Source organism: Phoca vitulina, unplaced genomic scaffold (assembly GCF_004348235.1).
Source record: "Phoca vitulina isolate PV1807 unplaced genomic scaffold, GSC_HSeal_1.0 scaffold7, whole genome shotgun sequence".
In the NCBI taxonomy this organism is placed as follows: domain Eukaryota; kingdom Metazoa; phylum Chordata; class Mammalia; order Carnivora; family Phocidae; genus Phoca; species Phoca vitulina.
The window spans coordinates 11,809,917-11,829,640 of NW_022589710.1; the positions used below are offsets into that span (position 1 = coordinate 11,809,917).

At 34.7% G+C, this 19,724-nt stretch overlaps 1 protein-coding gene across 11 annotated transcripts in view; it reads right to left on the reverse strand.

Annotated features, from left to right (window-relative positions):
* RALGAPA1 (Ral GTPase activating protein catalytic subunit alpha 1) overlaps positions 1-19,724 on the reverse strand; it is a 247,521-nt gene that overhangs the window by 134,966 nt on the left and 92,831 nt on the right. For 6 of the 11 annotated variants that reach the window (XM_032404953.1, XM_032404952.1, XM_032404951.1 and 3 more), the window contains exons 17-19: positions 14,544-14,684; positions 2,113-3,657; positions 207-331 (exon numbers count right to left, since the gene is read on the reverse strand). In XM_032404953.1, coding sequence (XP_032260844.1) covers positions 207-331; positions 2,113-3,657; positions 14,544-14,684 — 1,811 coding nt within the window. Of the gene's footprint in view, positions 1-206; positions 332-1,333; positions 1,415-2,112; positions 3,658-14,543; positions 14,685-19,724 lie in introns of all 11 variants that reach the window. The other 5 variants (XM_032404962.1, XM_032404961.1, XM_032404959.1 and 2 more) reach the window with 4 other exon arrangements.

The window sequence follows — 19,724 nt, forward strand, 5'->3', positions numbered from 1 at the left end:
CCTATTTGTTTTATGTCTTTAAATAAAAAATATTATAAAAGTATAATTTAAAATCTTAATTCAAAAAAGGGGTAAGTTTTAGAGGAAGATTATTCTGAATAAAAATTTACAAACACACACACACACACACACACACACAGGTATATATCTTTTAGCTTCTCTAGTCTCCTTGCTAAACCAAATAAATAAAATAAAACAACACTTACTGAGGCATTACCACTTCGAAGCCGTTCTGCTATAAACTCATCCATCAGATCAGGAACATTAGCATTGCTGCTGCCAATATCACTATTAAGAGGGGGCAGTTTTGGGCTCATGTCCTCTTTATTGACTAAAAATAAATAAATAACTATATATAGTGAGAAAAGACTTAACTGCATTTCCTGAATTTGAAACAAACAAAAACAACCCGAAACAAATCACCTATGCCATATCAATTATTTGCCAAACATGCATTTATGAATAATTTCTCTCCTTTTAGATTTAATTTTAGGAATTAGTAAATTGGTATTTATTTTATTTAACTAAGCAGATGTTAGTCAATCTTCAGTATAACCTTAAACAGCAAGAAAGCTTATAGATAAGCACTAGTTGGAGTTAGGTTAATATTGCCTATAAAGAAACTGGTATATTTATCTTTCTTCCTGCCTCTATGCTTCTATTCAGAGCCTTAATAACTTAGAATTCCATTCTTCCCAAGGAATATTTACAAGGAATCTATCCCTTGAATCTATGTACATCTCAGTGGGATATAAATGCATTTAAGTTTAGATAAATAAAAAATCTATAATTGTGACATAATGTCATTTCTGTTCACTACAAAGTCTTAATGTTATTGCTTTAAGAAAAAAGAGGTTTATTTTCACAAAGGTTTTTCTGTAAAAAGAAAACCCAAAAAGTTATTTTGATTTCTTCATGACTACATTAACAAGAAAGTTTTAAACTTGGGAGAAAAACTTATAGAACATAAGATATTTATTTTACTATTATGCTGTTGAAGAGTTAATTTCTCCGCAATTAAACGAAAACCAGCATTGCTTATATTCCTAATGAACTAAAAAGCATTTCAGGTTAAGAAAATACACTGGTCAAGAGTTCACTGTGAAATACCATTATCTTTATATTACTGGCCAGGCTTTGCTAAGCTGTCGAATACTGCCCTCAAGTGGCATTAATGGCTCAATGCAAGATGCATTATACAGCATTCTGTTAATCATGCTAACAAAAACCATGTTAAACAAACAAAATCAAAACCTACCTTACTGCTGAAAGTTAATTTTCTATATCTGTAAAGTTATTTTAAATTTGAATCAAGATAAGAGAAGACAGTTACCATAATCTTGCTTTCTGTAATCTGTCCATAGAGGTTCCATATTTAAATCATGATTGGCTATCATGAAACCTTTATGCACATCTAAAATCTCAGAAAAAAAGAAAAGTACTGGTAAGTGTTTTAAGGACTTGCATTCTATACAAATGAATGCAAAACTAAAAAGCCTACAACTTGTTCTGAAATGGCTTACATGAAAAGTAACTAAATCCACTTTGAGATTTAAGAAATAATTTCTCCTTCAGTGATAACTAAAAATGTTGGTGCTGGTTGTAGGACCTTGATTTCCATTATGTTACATAATATCAAAATAATTTTCTTCCAAGAAAAAAGAAAAACCAAGTAAATCAGCAATAAAAATAATGAACTCAATTAGATATAGCCAGTGCCCTTTTAAATATAAACTATAAGGAGGCAGGGGGAGAAAGTATTCCAACTACCTAGTAAACTTAATTTCATGGCTCATCGTAGTACATACTCAGAAAAATATTTGATTTCGATAGCCTCTGAAAGGTCACTAAAATTTTCCTGTATCTTCCCCTTTCCTATCTTGTTCAGCAGCAAAGAGGTTTAACTAAATGCCTTATAAGGGAAATTAGTAATTTAAATAAACATTTTATGCTGGGAAAAATACAGCTGGGAAAAGGCGCATGCATAACCAAACAGAGAGAAAGCAGTGACCATCCCAAAGCTTTTTGATTGCTTATAGCTTGCTTCAGTTGCATTAAGCCAAACTGGTGCTGTCTTTCTCCTTTTGCGCTCTGCACACTGTTAGTGCTCACCTGCAGCTTTCCTTCCAAAATAGCCCATTACATGACTGTACAGATCCCTCAGTGGAGCCTCTGGTGGCATTCTGTTCTGCCTCTGTGGGGAAACATTTGCCTTCGGCTTCGAAAGAGCATGGACAACAGTTTTATAAACGCCACCCAGGGAGCCCTGCGGTAGTCCTGCCTCCTGACTGGATGACCTAAGAGTACTACGGCTACCTAACGGATTACTTGCAATTCCTTCTTTCGGTAATAGAGTGGTGGGAACCTCTGCAGACTCCTTCACTGTTTTACTTCCTGATGCTGTACCAACGGTATCTAGAGGCCTGTACACACCAGGTTTTACTAACTCTGTAAAACTATCTGAGCTGGTATGGGGGTTGCTGGCGCCGCTAGTGCTATTACTACTACTACTAAAGCCACCAAGTCTCCGCAGTCTCATCTTCCATGGGGCCTCTTTGTTTTCCAGAGGATTATAAAACTGAACTGACTCAGTAGATGGTCTAAAAGTAACATGAACAGTATTTCGTTTTTTAGTACCAATTTTCATGATTTTGGCTCTATGAGTTACTGTTTCAGACAAGCTCCTTTTAGTTGGAGAAAGCTTGCTAGTGTTTGTAACATGAGGCAGTCTGTGGTTAACAGGTGTTTTTAGTGTAGTTTTCTTGGCATGCGTAACATGTGGGACAGTGATTTTTTCATTAATTTGCACACCCTTAACCTTTTCGACTAGTGTTGTATCTACACAGGCATCGAATTCTGTGGCTGGCTGTCTATACAGCTGCTTCCTTTTCTCCTTATCACAAGGGCTACCCGAATTAGGTTCTGAGGATTGTTTATCACTGTTTAGTTCCTTAGATTTTTCGTAAGTTTTTGTTCTCACAAAACTGTCTAACTGGTTAGGTGCAATACTACCCATGAAGACAGCTGAGTTTGGTTCTTTTTGAAACTGAATGTTTTCAGGAGTCCCAACAAAAGAGGCGGTATTTTCTGATTTACTTTCTTGGTCTACGTATTCTAATTTATCTAAAGATGATCGTTCATCCTTATTTACTGCAATAATCACTTCCTCAGAAGCTGCATCTTTACCTAACTCATTTTTACTATGATTTTCCTGGTTTTCCTTAAAATATTCTTTCAGGGAGGAAAGAAGATCGTCATCTCCTTCAAGGTCAATGTACTGGATTTGTTCAAAAGCTGAATCTGTAAGTTCTACTGGATCTATTAAGTGACAAAGATGGTCATATATGCTATCACCAACTTCCAGAGAAGACTCTCTACTATGAGTATCAGTGATGTGGCTTTCAGTGGATCTAGTTATTGAAGAAGCCTCTGTGGAACTCTGCAAGCTTGGTGCATGACGGGATGAACTGTCAATGACAGGAACTGCACCTTTGGCTCGTTCAACAGTGAATGGTTCCAAGATGTCAGAAGTGCTGCTACTTCGAGGCAATGGCTGCTCCTCATTCAAAGCACCAAAAACTTCATTTCCAGTGTCCTCACTTTGTGAAAAATGTCTGACTCTAGTTGGGCGGGGAAGTATCTGAGCATCATCAATATCTGTAAAAAAGAAAAATTATGAAGAGTAGGAACTATATGAACATGAAAAAAACAGTATTAATTTCAACCATACCCTAAGCATATGCTTAAAGTAAAACAAATTCTGAGATTTTTTGGTAAGCTCAATGAAATAAAATCTATTAAAAATAGAAATCTGTTTTTAAATAATGATGGGCACAAGCCAATATAGCATGTAGTGAATTAGAAAACTATCAGAATACATTTTAAAATGTTAACATGCATAGTAACAGTAAGGTGATGAAACATTTGGAAGTGCAGTTAAAGATAGAGCTGTGCCAATAAATAAAGCAATTTAAACTTGCTATTCAATTTTTCCTGTTTAAGTTCCAAGCAGAAAAAGTAGATCTGAACACAGAAAGCTGATTTAACTATTCTGCTGTAGAATCTGAAAGGGTCTCATAACTTCTCATTTCTTCCTTACCACACAAGAGGCATCTTTTCTTCAAATCTTGCCTATTTCTTTGATCACATATTACAAATGGAAATCTCCACCCTCTTCCAAAAGTTCTCTTTGTTAGGAAACTATTTATCTGTTCTACTGAGCTGTTTTGCTTTATTTTTTATAGCATTAATATCTATTTACCCTATCAAATAAAATACAGTGTTAAAAAATTGTGGGTTTTTTTTTTTCCCATTTCTCACAAACACCATTTAATCTACTAGGAAGAAACCTTCTCTGCCTATCATTGGCCCTTACCATTAAACAAACATCAAACTTAAAAACTGTATCTAGGTCTTTTGGGGTACCTGAGTGGCTCAGTAGGTTAAGTGTCCAACTCTCGATTTCGGCTCAGGTCATGATCTCAGGGTCGTGGGACCGAGCCTACACTGGGCTCCATGCTCAGCAGGGAGTCTGCTTGGGATTCTCTCCCTCTCCCTCCATCCTTCCCCCTGCTCGTGCATGCATGCACACTCTCTCTAAATAAAATCTTTAAAAAAAAACAAAAACTAAACGTATCTATGTCTTCTTACATCTCTAAGAATCACAAATTTTAGAGTCAAAATGGACATCACAGATTATCTAATTTAATTCTCTTACTGAGGAAATGGAGGCCCAAAGAGGTGAAACCATAAAGTATGAGAAGCAGGCTTAGTGTTCCATGTCACTGCATTGCTTTCGCTGCTAAGTGTATGGTAAATCCTCAAAAATATTTATGAAATTGAAAATCACAAGTTGAAATACTATTAAACTATATATATGCAAATTAGAAATTTTAGAATTAAAATACAATGCCTATGAATCCATCTTGGCCTTTACATTACCAAGAAATAAGTTAAAAAAAATTTGTTTGTAAGCCAGCAAAATATAATGAAAAAAGGACAAAGAATCAAAAAGTCAGATGTTATTAATCATTAGGCTTATAATGCAATAACGGAAAATGAGAAGATTTAGATCCAGAGTAAAACGGTGACTTATCCAAGATCACAAATTAACTTATTGATGGTGCTAGGTCTAGAACTTAAGTTTTCTTACTCCAGACTCTGAGACCAGTGTTCTCATTTATAAAATGGGGACAGTAATTCAAAATATTTTGGGGATTCATGCTATGAATAAAAAGGAGGCTGGTCCTTCTGCTATTTTATCGGTATCAACTTCTTTGTACGAGGTCCACAAGGAGTCACTTTATACATAGATTCAGAACAAGGGAAGTTTGTTTTATGATAAGATTCCACTATATTCCTAAAGATATACATTTAGATTCCAAGCACAGGTCAAATACACAATACCGCCAGAAGTTAAGACAATTAAATTATTTTATCATTAAGTTGAGGGGAATATTCTAAAAATGACACTGGCTTCTTCTTCACACACTCCATTTAGAAATTCTTTTAAATGAAAAGTGAAACATTTCCTCAGAAACTAAACATTTATGCATTTATACCCATTATTTACTACTGCAGCAGATAACTAATGCTTCTTTGTCTTAACGAATGTAAGTATTTTGGTTTTATTTTATCTTCCATAATAGATCATAAGAACTTCTGCCTAGGGGCACCTGATGGCTCAGTCATTAAGCATCTGCCTTTGGCTCAGGTCCCAGGGTCCTGGGATCGAGGCCCGCATCGGGCTCCCTGCTCGGCGGGAAGCCTGCTTCTCCCTTTCCCACTCCCCCTGCTTGTGTTCCCTCTCTCACTGTCTCTCTCTCTGTCAAATAAATAAATAAAATCTTAAAAAAAAAAAAAGAACCTCGGCCTAGAGGACTGAGATTATTTTTAAAATGCACTCCAAGTTTCTTTCCACAAAATATCCTAATAGGACTTAGCAAAGGATAAAAACTATCTAATTTTCTATAAAAATTCTTAAAAATTATATAGTTGAGACTGCTCCAATTCAAAATCAAAATTTTAAAATCTTATTAAAAGCTAATGTTGTTGGGCGCCTGGGTGGCTCAGTCGGTTAAGCGCTGGACTTCGGCTCAGGTCATGATCTCAGGGTCCTCCCATGTCAGGCTCCTTACTCAGTGGGGAGCCTGCTTCTCTCTCTCCCTCTGCCTGCCGCTCCCCCTGCTTATACTCTCTCTCTGTCAAATAAATAAATTAAAATCTTAAAAAAAAAGGTAATGTTATGATTCTAGCAAATATGTGAACTTCAGAAAAGTAGAATATTAGTTTTTAAATTTTAAGTTCCTTTATTGACATTTCATAATTTTTCTATTCTAAACAAGCCAGTAAAGATTACTGTGAAGTTCTCTTAAGAATTTCTTCTCAACCCAGTCCTCGCCTTGCATAATTAGAAAATTTAACCACTATTTCAGTCTGTTTTTTCCCTAAACTTTTTTTTATCACATATGAATATCCAATACTTTCATGCAAGTTTAAGAGGACAAGAGCTTTAAAAATATATATGTATTTTTCTACCAATAATGCACTGCTTGAGAACTTAAGTTTAAATTTAAACAAAAAAACCAATATTTAAGCTTTAAATATAGTTCTTACATGGGCATATAAGAATAGTAACTGTATAACATCAAAGAAGAAAATAATTCCTGACAGGAAACTAATGTCAGCACTTAAGCATAACTGATTGAACAAGCCTTAAATTTAAAGAAATGCCTGTATACCTGAATTCTGTTAAGGACAAAAAGACTAAATGACAGCTAAACCATACAGTCTTTTCTACATGCTAGGCACTGTTACAAGATCTTACATATATTAACTCATTTAATCCTCACAACAACACTGTGAAGTAGGTGGTGTTATCCCCATTTTATAGATGAAGAAACTATTTAAGTGACTTCTCTGAGGTTACACAGCTAGAAAGTTGAGAGGTGGGATTTGAGGGCAAAAATTAGTCCATGTTCTAAGTATCCTGAATAATATATGTCATATATTCATCAAATAATTCATTAATTTTTTTAAATTGACAAAAATTAATTGTATTAAGAAATTATAAAGCAGCATAATGATTTATCTCTATAAAGATAAGAATCTTAGAAATCAAAGCTTTGTCAAATACAAACACAAGTAAATGATACAGAAGAAAACAACTGACAAACTTTGTATTGGATTGCTGAAAATAACAGTGGCTTTAGGTTTAAACAAAAATGGGTCTTCAAAACAATGCTGCTGCTTATATTTTACCTTGAAAAACAGTAGCCTCTAATTAAATTATTTTAATCTAAAGTATCGGTAAACATTAAATGAGCAAAACAAGAAAAAAGTTTTTTAACAAATTTTAAAAAACTTTTGACATTGATAAAATGCTTCCTATAGAGCCTACAAAGAGAAATGTCAAGTTTTATCTCTGGATTTCCTTAATGATGTTTAGTATGAAAGTGTTGGAATGGATTAGTTTTCCTTTCCTGAATATTCTGTTTCAAAGAAAAGTTTTCTTTGCTATTTTGAAATGATAAGCTGTAAATTAAAGTGTAATATTAGCTTGCAATGTGTAAAAAAATTTCTTTCCACTAGAATTATGTTTCTTCAGGATTTTGTTTGTATTAATATCACAATATCTCCATTGCTTGAAATAACTTGTCACATAGTGGAGGCTTAGTACACTAACACTGGTAGAAGGATAGCATGTCTTTTATATTAAAAATTTGTAGCTGCTAATTCATAAAATATCAAGCTAGTTCCTCAGGAAAATAAATCTCTTAAGTTATAACACTAACATACCACTAGAAAATTTTAATAATTTTAGAAAACAGGTACAGAATCAAGTGCCAAATCCCTTTTACCCAAAGTTAAATTCTATTCTCGATCAATCATAAACACTAGCTATCAGTAATACTTTTAAAGCTCCTGAATTCATAAATATCATTTATATTAGTTTACAAAGAAGTTCATGCCATTTTAAAGCTGAAGTTTTTTTCTGGATTTACCTAAAGGAAATGACAATGTCTTTTATGTAATTAAAAAATGTTTTTGCCTATTTGGGCAACATGGCAATGTACTTTCAAGGGAAGAACCACAGAGCATCCATGTTTCTAATTTATTACTAAAAGAGTCTAGTAAAAACTCTTTTTAAGACTGGATGTTCAATTTACAGGTAATTCAAAGCAGTATCTACATCACTGAAATCATGGAAAAACCGTTTATGCTGATGTTTTGTTACAATTGTGAGTCTTATTGCTTATATTTTGGTCACTGACAGTGTAAAGAAATGCTACTGATTTTTCTAAATTATTCTTACACTGGCAACTTTGCTGAACTTTATAGATTCTAACAGATTTATCAACTTGGTTTTCCCTGTCATTAAATCAGGAAGGCTCCTTCTGATGCCCCAATCTCATAATTCTCTTGCTTAGAGAAGTTAATAAAGAAATTTTAACTCACATACAAAAAAATTAAAAGCAACAAATCAACTTCAAATAATTAATTTTAATTTTAGACCACTAAAATTTAAACCACTAAACTACTTTCTACTCTTTCATCCTTATTCTAATATTGTTTCCTTTACTCTTAAAATTTGGAAATAGACAAATAACCAATACATTTTTTATGTTAAGAAAATTGCACTGTTTTGTTTATGAACATGTTATATAATGCCATTTTAAGTTAGCTTCAAGTTTTGAGATGTACTTTAAAAAAAACACAAATTATTTCAGCAAAAACAAAACAAATCTGATTTGGAATTACGCTAGAACCAGCAGATTATAGGTAGAAAATCTGTAAAAGATTACTATCACATATTGATGATAAGAAAGAAATTCCTTGATTGTGTAAAGAAGGGCCTACTTGTTTGGCTGGAGGTGGAAAATTCTCCTCCTGATTAGGCAGAATTTAGGAACAGGATGGGCCATGAGAGATAACATTTTCTTTCTCCTGATACTCAGAAAATAGAAGTAGAAAGATCAAAATATTTTGCTCTACAGAGCTCAATTCAAATAATGAAGCACTGTTAAATACTATTAGCAGCCTATGTAATATGGCCTAGATAGACTAGAGTCTAACAGCAAGTATGACAAACCAGTGAGCAATTGAGAACTAGTTCAAAGAAAGTACATCTGTAAACTTAATTTCCGGGTGAGACACCTACACTACTTAATCAGAAAATAATAAGAAACAGTTGGAAAAGTATAAACAAAGTCAGGTGCCCACCCTGCTTATGTTTTTTTACACTGCTTCTTTCATTAAAGTATTATTTTTGGCAATAAAAGCTAATTTGCTAAAGAACAATTACTGAGATTTCTGGCTTCTCTGTAATCCATTTATCAGAAAAAGAAAGACTGTTTAGCCTAGCCTACCAAATGTTTAAAAGTATAATCTAGTTTAGGAATAAGGGACAGGGAGAGCATGCTTGCCTAGACACCTGTATTACTTGTAAAGCTTTAAGAAATAATGTTAAATGCTTGTGCAACCCCCAGCATATTACATCAAAACCTGGGGCAGATGCCTGGGAAAAAATATTTCAATTGTTACACATGAGTCTATTGTTAAGAACTAATGAGACATGTAGGGCAAATGCCTTTGAACTAGACCCCCAGCTTAAGGAAAACTCTTCAAGGATATTCAGCTATTCAAATAGTTTGGTCTGTATAAAGCTATAAATAGCATAAATAGCATCACACTGTAGGTAGAATGGACATCTAAACAAGAATCCTGGAGGCTAAAAAAAAAGGGCTGGACAGAAATAGGGTGCTTTAAAATCTGATGTCCAGGGGTGCCTGGGTGGCTCAGTTGGTTAAGCGTCTGCCTTCGGCTCAGGTCATGATCCCAGGGTCCTGGGATCGAGCCCCGCATCAGACTCCCCGCTCAGCGGGAAGCCTGCTTCTTCCTCTCCCACTCCTCCTGCTTGTGTTCCCTCTCTCACTGTCTCTCTCTCTCTCTGTCAAATAAATAAATAAAATCTTTAAAAAAAAAAAAATCTGATGGTCCATTTTTAAAAATCTTAATGTTAAAAGAAAAAAAGGAATTAAACAGTTTCCTTTTACCCTCATAAGTATTCAAGAGTATCAGGTAAGTATTTTTCCGGAGAACTCTGTTTCTAACCAAAAGCTAGAGTGACTGTATGAGTATTTTGTTTTTTGGTGAAGCAGTTACAGAAACCTCAGCTCCTGATCTTAAATGATGTGCCTAGGAAATATTTCTCTGAGTTCATTTAGCCTGCTCATATGACAGAGAGACCTAAAACTATGAAAAATTTCTTCCTTTGCAGTTCATTTTCCTTATTAATTCTCTCTGTACATTAAACTATTCTGCAGTAAAATTTACTCAAACCTTGGAAGGAAACATGCAAATAGTTTGGTTGAGAATCTAAGACTGGCAATTTTCTTTTTAAAATTTAGCACTATTTAAAAAAAAACTCTATCATAAAACTTCTTTTTCCTTTCCCTATCTCTCCCCCTCACAGTCTCATCTTACCCCTCATCCCCCTCAATGCACCTAACACCTGAAGAAGCAAACACTAGGCCTTCAATTTGCCTCCAACAATAAGGGACAATGAAAAAATCCAACAATCCAGATTTCTACTGTATAAGCTTGTATAAGAATAATCCTGTCCAATTTTCACAGCTAATTTTTAGAATTATGAGGTTAGGGCACCTGGGTGGCTCAGTTGGTTAAGCAACGGCCTTCGGCTCAGGTCATGATCCTGGAGTCCTTGGATCGAGTCCCGCATCGGGCTCCCTGCTCAGCAGGGAGTCTGCTTCTCCCTCTGACCCTCCCGACCCTCCCCCCTCTCATGCTCTCTCTCTCTCAGTCTCTCTCTCTCAAATAAATAAATAAAATCTTAAAAAAAAAAAAAAAAAGAAGAGTTTTTGCTGCTACTTTTTATGTTCCTTGCCTCTTTTAAGTATTTTTTTTTACATTTTTATTTATTTATTTATTTTATTGTTCTGTTAATCACCATACATTACATCATTAGTTTTTGATGTAGTGTTCCATGATTCATTGTTTGCCTATAACACCCAGTGCTCCATGCAGAACGTGCCCTCTTTAACACCCATCACCAGGCTTACCCATCCCCCCCACCCCGCTCCCCTCTAAAACCCTCAGTTTGTTTCTCAGAGTCCATAGTCTCTCATGGTTTAAGTCTTTAAAAGAAAAATGGTTTTTACTAAAAATAACCAAGTCTAATTATGCTTTTATGTCTTATATGTAGACATGCACAAAAACTGGAAGCAACTGTACTGTAAGTTATCAATAAATAAGCACTGGTTTGGAGGAATATGTATATTTTTCATATACTTTTCTACATAATCCTATTTTCTAAAATTAACATTATTTTGATAACCAGATATAAAGTTTGTTTTGATTTACTGACTGATATCTCAACATTATCTCTTTAAATCTATCACAGAATGCATGCTACCCCAAATAAAGGAAATAAAAACAACAAACAGAACTGCCACTTAGAAAATTCCTTTCATTCTTCATAAATACCTTCCCCATTAAGTCATTAAAAGGAAATCTTTCTGAATTATGTATTTACAGTGAAGCAAGGATTCTGAAATAGGCACTTACCCTAGTTAAGGCACTACCTTACAACATTTTAAAGGGAACACCTCACCTTTATTTTAGCTTTTAAAAAATATTTCAGCACTTAACATGTGTATTTGCCAAAATATTATTTAAGTTGCAGACAAAAAATTTTGTAAAGCCCTTAAGATTCTGAGAAAAAAATAAATTCTCCTGACAGTTTTAACACAGCAGGGGAGTATTTGATCCAAACATTTAAGAATTAGTGGTCATGGGGGGGGTGGGCCTGGTGGCTCACTTGGTTAGGCTTCTGCCTTCCTTTGGCTCAGGTCATGATCCCAGGACCCTGGGATCAAGCCCTGCATTGTGTTGGGCTCCCTGCTCAGCAGGGAGTCTGCTTCTCCCGCTCCCTCTGCCCGCCCTCCCGCTTTGTGCACGCTCTCTCTCTCATAAATATTATCTTTTAAAAAAAAAGAATTAGTGGCCAAAATTCATTTCAATTTTTCTAAACATGTCAAAAAAGGTTTGCAGTAAATGCTTTAAAAATATTTTTTAAAACTAAAAAAAAAGCTTGAAGCAAAAAAGACATCTAAAAGAAGTTTACAACAAATTGGGAGTTTCTTTTAGCTATATATAATTTAGTTATAAGAACAGAAACATTGTTTTGCCCATTTACGTAACTTAAATTATAATTTGATGCAATCAACCAAAATCAGTGCTACTTACATAAGAAGGTACAGTGCTTAAATGGAGCACCGAAAAGACAAAACATCCAATTCTTTATTTGTAGCTAAGCATCCTATGTAACAAAAATACATGCTGTTTTCTTCTATATATTAAAATTTATATTATTCCATTTACATATTTTCTAATCTAGCTACTCTTTGCATCGACAGCTTAAATTATTCAGGTAACCTAATCTTACTGGTGTCAAATACATATTCATTCATCATCAAATATTTATTGAGCATCCAGGTTTGGATTTGAGGCCAAATTTTCTATTTTATTATTGTCATCCATAAAACTACGAAGTCGACTATCAATTTCATTATAAAATTCATTATTCATTATTTCTATTATACTTTGGTTCTAAAAAATAATATTGAACACTTCTCAAAAACATCATAAAGAATATGTCTAAGTATTTATCAATCAAGATATCCTGAACTAGAAAACACAAACATATCACATCCAATAACTGAATATTTTATTTTCTCATTTTTAGAAAAGTAAAATACTCAGTTTTTTTCATTTACAGTATTTTCAAAGAATACCAACCACAAGAGTGTCTATGTATCTACGTATATTCACCTCTCAATATGTACCCCTTTGGTTTGGTTGAAATATCTGATCTTAATTAGGCTACAGATGGTGGAAAGTACTTCAGTTGAAATATCATTATTAATAAAAATGCACCTTCCCTTCGGAGTGCCTGGGTGGCTCAGTCGGTTAAGTGGCTGACTTGATTTCCGTTTGGGTCGTGATCTTGGGGTCCTGGGATCAAGCCCCATGTCCAGCTCCACGCTCAGCAGGGAGTCTACTTCAGGATTCTCTCTCCCCCTCTGCTCTTCCCACCCCCTGCCCCCACTCTCTATCTCCCTCTAAAATAAATAAATCTTTAAAAAAAAAAAAAGGCACCTTCCCTCACGTAAGCCTTCAATCCACTAGGAACTGAAAGGATAAATACAGGTTGTTTAAAAGAGAAGAAAAAAAAGTCAACCTCACCAAAAGTGGCAATGTCAAGGAAACACTCATAAGAAGAGTGGTAAGAAAGTACCTAAAAATGTACAAGTCACTTTCTTCAAGCTAGCACATTTTGCATAGTAACTATTCAACATGTTTGCTTCTGTCTAAAAGACAAGACACTGCATGATCTTATTCACACAAAATTATTTTTTTTAAAAAAGCTAATCTACAGTGATAGAAATCAATAGCGATTGTGTAGAGGAGGGGTACTGACTTGAAAGTGTCACGAGGGAATTTGGGAGATAATGGAAATGTTCTATATTTTGTTTGGGATGATGGTTAATAGGGGTGTGTATAATTCTCAAAAATCACTGAACTGAACCCAGGATCTATACATTTTATTACATGTAATTAAACCTTATTAAAGAGCAGACCATCTCGTCCTAGTACTGGGGATCAAGGACCTGAGGCAGAACTGAAAAGCTGACCAGGTTTTGAGGTTCCTTAAAAACTGGGGCTTCAGGGGCGCCTGGGTGGCTCAGTCGTTAAGTGTCTGCCTTCGGCTCAGGTCATGATCCCGGGTCCTGGGATCGAGCCCCACATCGGGCTCCCTGCTCAGCGGGAAGCCTGCTTCTCTCTCTCCCACTCCCCCTGCTTGTGTTCCCTCTCTCGCTGTGTCTCTCTGTCAAATAAATAAATAAAATCTTTAAAAAAAAAAAATTGGGGCTTCATAGAATGGTTTCTTTATTTGGCTTAAAAATGAGTTCTTAGAATTCTATATACTATTATAATCTAATATAAATACAAAGATCTATTCCAAAGCAACTCTAAGATTATGTACTTTCCTCAATTATTGATTCCCTTTGCTTACTTCCATTACTACAGATGATGGAGCCATATGCATTATTCAAGATTTACCGTATCATTAGTCAAAACAATGGGAAAGTAAAAGTCAAGGCTCTAATTGTTACCTTCCAAGTCATCTTTTGTCAGATATGTATAATGACATAAATATACATTACTACTTCTTTTAACCACCTGAGAAGAAAAAAACTCAACTGTAAACAGAAAAAAATTTACAACCAAAAATATTGGACATTGGCACAGCACTAAACTTAGCACTTCCAGAATGAACTGCCAGGATAGCATTAGAATTCAAATAACTCAAAATGTTGATTTCTCAACCACTTTCCCAATTTCCCACACCTCCCCCAAAGAAATTAACTTTGAAGAGTTTATTTGATTAAGCAAAATTTGAAAGCAGAAGGATTAAAAAGTGAAAAAGGTGGTGCAGAAATTAGCAGAGGTGGCACTACCTGAAAGCTCATCAGAAAGGGGAGTGAGAACAATATCAGGCAAGAAGGGTTTGGAAGTATGGATCAGAACAGGAGCACTTTTAGCACTGCGTATATAGGCCGATGGCAGAGCACATTCACCAATGGATCGGCTTCTCATGGCTTTAAAAAAGGAAAAGAAAGAAGTGGGGAAGGAAAAAAGAAGAGTGACTATAATGAAAGGCTTGTGTCACAGAAAAAGCAGCAACAGAGAAAACTAAAAGATACAAAGGAAGGAAATTTTAAATTAAAACATTTCAGCACGGCAAATACTGGCAAGCTGTAAGAAAAGAAATCAGAGAACACATGACATTTCGAATGTAAAGTTTTTGGTGTAAAGCAGGAAAATGCTTATTATTATTAGCAGTTACAATGGTATAGCATTAAAAATCAGCAGACACTTTAAATTAGCACTATGTTCTCAAAACCAAGGGTTGAAAAGTTCATTGAATGGAAACACTGAAAAGAACTCAACATTATTAGTTCAAAGAAATTTTTGGTACTATATTTGGGCATTTCTCTGAGCCATTACGAGGCAATCCCAAGTCATTCTTCTTAATGAAGCTGAATTCCAAAAACAAATCATTTCTACTTTCATACTCTTCCCTAACAAAGTTTCGAAGTCACTCCTAGGTCATTTTTAGAACATTTTATGTAATTCATAATCTAAAGGATTGAATCTCATGATTAGTATTCGATCTGGATAGGAGAAGAATGCTTACTTAAATCCATATCTCTTACTTATATTAAAGTGTAACAGTATATAGGACGCCTGGGTGGCTCAGCTGGTTAAGCGTCAGATTTCAGCTCAGGTCATGATCCTGGGGTCCTGGGATTGAGTCCCACATCGGGCTCCTTGCTCAGTGGGGAGTCTGCTTCTCCCTCTCCCTCTGCCCCTCCCCCTGCTTGTGCTCTCTCTCTTTCAAATAAATAAATTTAAAAAAATAATAAGTTTAACAGTATAATTTAAAATTTTTAAGGAGAAATATTTACAAGAAATAGAATTTGCAATCTGGATGAAAAATAAAGTCACTGAGAAAAATAAACAAATTTGTGTTAATTTAAATCTTAAGCATATAATATAAAAACTTTAAAGATTAAGTTCTTAAAGATAACTTAAAAACTGGATTACTTTTCAAAAATTACATTTGTAGTTGCATTTGGTAGTCTTGTATAAGGAGTCACCAGTTCATATGATTAAAGACAAATTTTAGCACACTTAGAAATAATTTTTTAATTGTCGAGTTTATACTTCCCAAACATGTTTTTAACTTAACTTCCAGTTTAGGGATTCTTGAACAAAGGTATGCATATTTTTATGTATGAATAGAGGACTTAAAAGAAACAATATTGCATAATATCCAGTATAATATGACTGGTTAAAAAAAAATTTGAGCGTTAATATCAATTCAAAATCTTGGCTATCCGGGTTAATGTCAACTTTTGGTTCCCCCACCGATGCCTAAATTGCTTAGCCTGTCACACAAGGCCTATGGGACCCGGCTGCACAAATCACTACAACTGCATCTTTTCCTCCTGTTCTCACAAGCTGCTGCCACAGAGAATTTTTATACTCTTTTATACTCCCTGAAATTTTCATGCTCTTTCAAAACAGCATATCTTTGTGAATTCATAATATCCCTGGTCTTCTTTTCCTCCTGACACTCCTTCTTACTCAAAATGTCATCTCATCTGTGAAGCTTTGCTGATTCTTCCACATAATTAACTTCCTGGCAATATAGCAATGAACAAAACAGTTAAGAATCCCTGCTTTTGCAAAGCTTAAAATCTATTTTTAGTGGACTGTATGTTTTTTATGTCAGCCTCCCAACTTTTCAAACACAGCAACTATATCCTCTGATCTTTATAATCCTAGTACTTGGCACATAGAGCTCAATAAAGGCTTATTGAATGAATATCTGTATTTGGGGAGTATGGCATAATTATTTGAAAAAGAAAGGTTTCAGTTGCGAACATACAGAGGAATAAATCAAAAAAGGATACTTATTTTAAAACTAAATTGACTCTTTTAAAACTAATCTGATTCAATTTTCAATTCTACAGAAGAATTACAAGTTTTCTTCTGTTTTTTTCCCTTGGGTTAGATAATTCCTTGCATATAACAATTCCTTTTATTCCTTCTTTCCTACCACCAACCTGAAGGAAGAGCTTGGGCATTTCCCTTGGAACTTTCCATAATCGCAGTGGTTTAAGTTTGTTATGATCCTAAATGAATTCTACAAAAATGCACCCCTCTATTTTTTTCACTATACTACAGGTCTTTATGCATACCTGAAAATCTGTCCAGTGCCTCACAGCCATGTATCCTACACTATAGAAAATTACTTATGATGAAATAACTACTAGGATTTTTGGGGATTTACTAATCTAAAGCTTAGGTCAGAAATCTCCAGAAAGCCACTGAAATTCCTAATGCCACATACATTCCTAAGCCACCCATATCAGTGATCTTAAATCTGTAAATGAAAGGGCAGTATAAAAAATATAACATCAAGAAATCAAGAAGTAAAAACAAATTTTCAAACATATAAGCATGCCAATTTTTAAAGGCTTTGTATCTTTACTCGTCTCAAAAAAATGAATAAAAAAGAAAAACAGGGGGCCCCTGGGTGGCTCAGTCGTTAAGCGTCTACCTTCGGCTCAGGTCATGATCCCGGGTCCTGGGATTGAGCCCCACATTGGGCTCCCTGCTCCGCGGGAAGCCTGCTTCTCTCTCTCCCACTCCCTCTGCTTGTGTTCCCTCTCTCACTGTCTCTCTCTCTGTCAAATAAATAAATAAAATCTTAAAAAAAAAAAAAACCAGATGCATTCCACATGAATTCATCTTGGATCATAAAGTACACACATTATGTCAAAAACTGTAACCTTCATTCAAGAGTTCCCATGCAACATAAGAAATTCATAAAAACAGCAAATGTATTAAATCACTAAAAGCTCACAAATACAAAATAAATAGAAGGAAGGCAAGTCTTGGTCTTTTCTCACTTCTAAAATTACACATAGTTCTCCATATTTATAATTAAATAAAATTCACATCATACATACATGTCTGTCCACTGGCAGAAATACCTTTATAAGTCCCCAAACTAAGGCTAAAGATTATAATAAAAATAAAGTAAAAGGAAAATCTGAAAACAGAAACAGTGATATATTTGTTCCAACAGTTGAATACCAGTTCCTGAATCATAACTGCAAACAAGTTATTACTTCTCATAAACGTATTCTAAAGTAAGTCTAATGTAAGTCCTAAATTCACTGCATCTCCTTTAATAATGTGTTGGCATAAGCAAAACCTTAGGGGTAGTGATGAGGGACTTACTAGAATGTATACACTTTATCATAGATTGAATTTTTAACTGTGTACACTCACTATGAACATAAAAATTTAATATTTTAAGACAATATATATTCAAACACTATCCTAAATTAATCTGCTGCCCCTTTTAGTATTTTCCAACTTATGCAGGTACTTTTCTGAACAAAATTGTTAACACTTCAACTTTTTATTTGATAGGTTTGTTTAGTGAACAAGCCAGACAAGGTTGTTTTGGCATAGGTACCAGAAAGTAATCACAGTCAGGTAGGAATTGAAGATGAGTATTTTGCTCATTATATGCTTTTTAAAGATTAGAAATATGCCAACATGCTAATGACTGTTTCTCATTAGACAGCTCACTGATGTTTCCTTAAACTTTACATTTCACACTAAGCATAAATTACTTCTATAATCAGAAAAATTATATAAGGAACTTAAAAAAGATACATTTTAAGTAAAACAAAGTAAAATTTTAAACTTAAAAGAACAATTCTGTCCTAACCAATACATAAATATTTTCATTAAATGTGACATTAATATAAAATGAAGAAAGGCATTTCAGATGTAATCAACATCTTCCTAAGAATCTCAAAAAGTGATTCTATACCAAAACTTTGATTATATTAATTTTAATTCATCCATACCCTTTATCCTTGTATCATTTATTCTTCTTTTTTTTTTTTTAAAGATTTTATTTATTTATTTGACAGAGAGAGATAGTGAGAGCAGGAACACAAGCATGGGGAGTGGGAGAGGGAGAAGCAGGCTCCCGCCGAGCAGGGAGCCCGATGTGGGGCTCGATCTCAGGACCCTGGGATCATGACCTGAGCCGAAGGCAGACGCTTAACGACTGAGCCACTCAGGCGCCCCTATTCTTCTTGACATAGACACTTCTATGCTTATTTTATAGGCAGAAAACAACTGTGAAAATATAAGTCTTTTGAAGGATTTAAAATTAACTGTGATTTTTAATTCTTTTAAATTTCTTTAAAATAGTGTTTTTCATGATTACCATTAAATATAGATATATTTCCACAAAAAAATGCTCCTTCCATAAAAATCATAGACTGTAGGGGTGCCTGGGTGGCTCATTTAAGCATCTGACTTCAGCTCAGGTCATGACCTCAGGGGTCTGGGCTAAAGCCCTGAGTTGGGCTCCCTGCTCAGCGGGGAGTCTGCTTCTCCCTCTCCCTTTGCCCCTCCCCCCTGTTGGTGCACTCGCAAACCCTCGTTCTCTCTCTCTCTCTCTCAAATAAATAAATAAAATCTTTTAAAAAATTATAAATTGTAAAACCTAAAGTAACTTCAAGCAATTTTGTTTCAGGCATATAAAGTATTATTATTCCCATTACACAGATGAAGTAAATAAAGCCTAGGAAGTTCAAGATTATCTAGCTTTCAGTGATGAAAGTAAGAGTAAAAAAAGAGATTAGGACAAAGCCTTCTTAATTTTCACTGCAGCACTCTTCCTACTACAATTCAGACCAAGTTATAAGTCTCTGAGAGGAAGAGGAATAAGATGGTAGCTAGGTCCAGAGTATACTGAGCGATCCTACATCCAGAAATTCTTCCCATTATTGCTCCTTTGCTGCTACTTCCAAGATCATAGAAATTTCTTCCATGTCTGTTAAAAGCTGCAAGGAATCTAGCAACAACCTCCACCTTGGTCTCAGCTATCTGCAAGCAGATTCCTAGTTGGAAGTGTGTGAAGCCAATCTAATTATATAACTGTAGCACTGAAAATTAGCTACCCTAATTTCCCGTTTGTGAGTATATTCACTTAGTAGAACCTCTACCAGTTAATGCATGAGTTCTGTAAAGCGAAT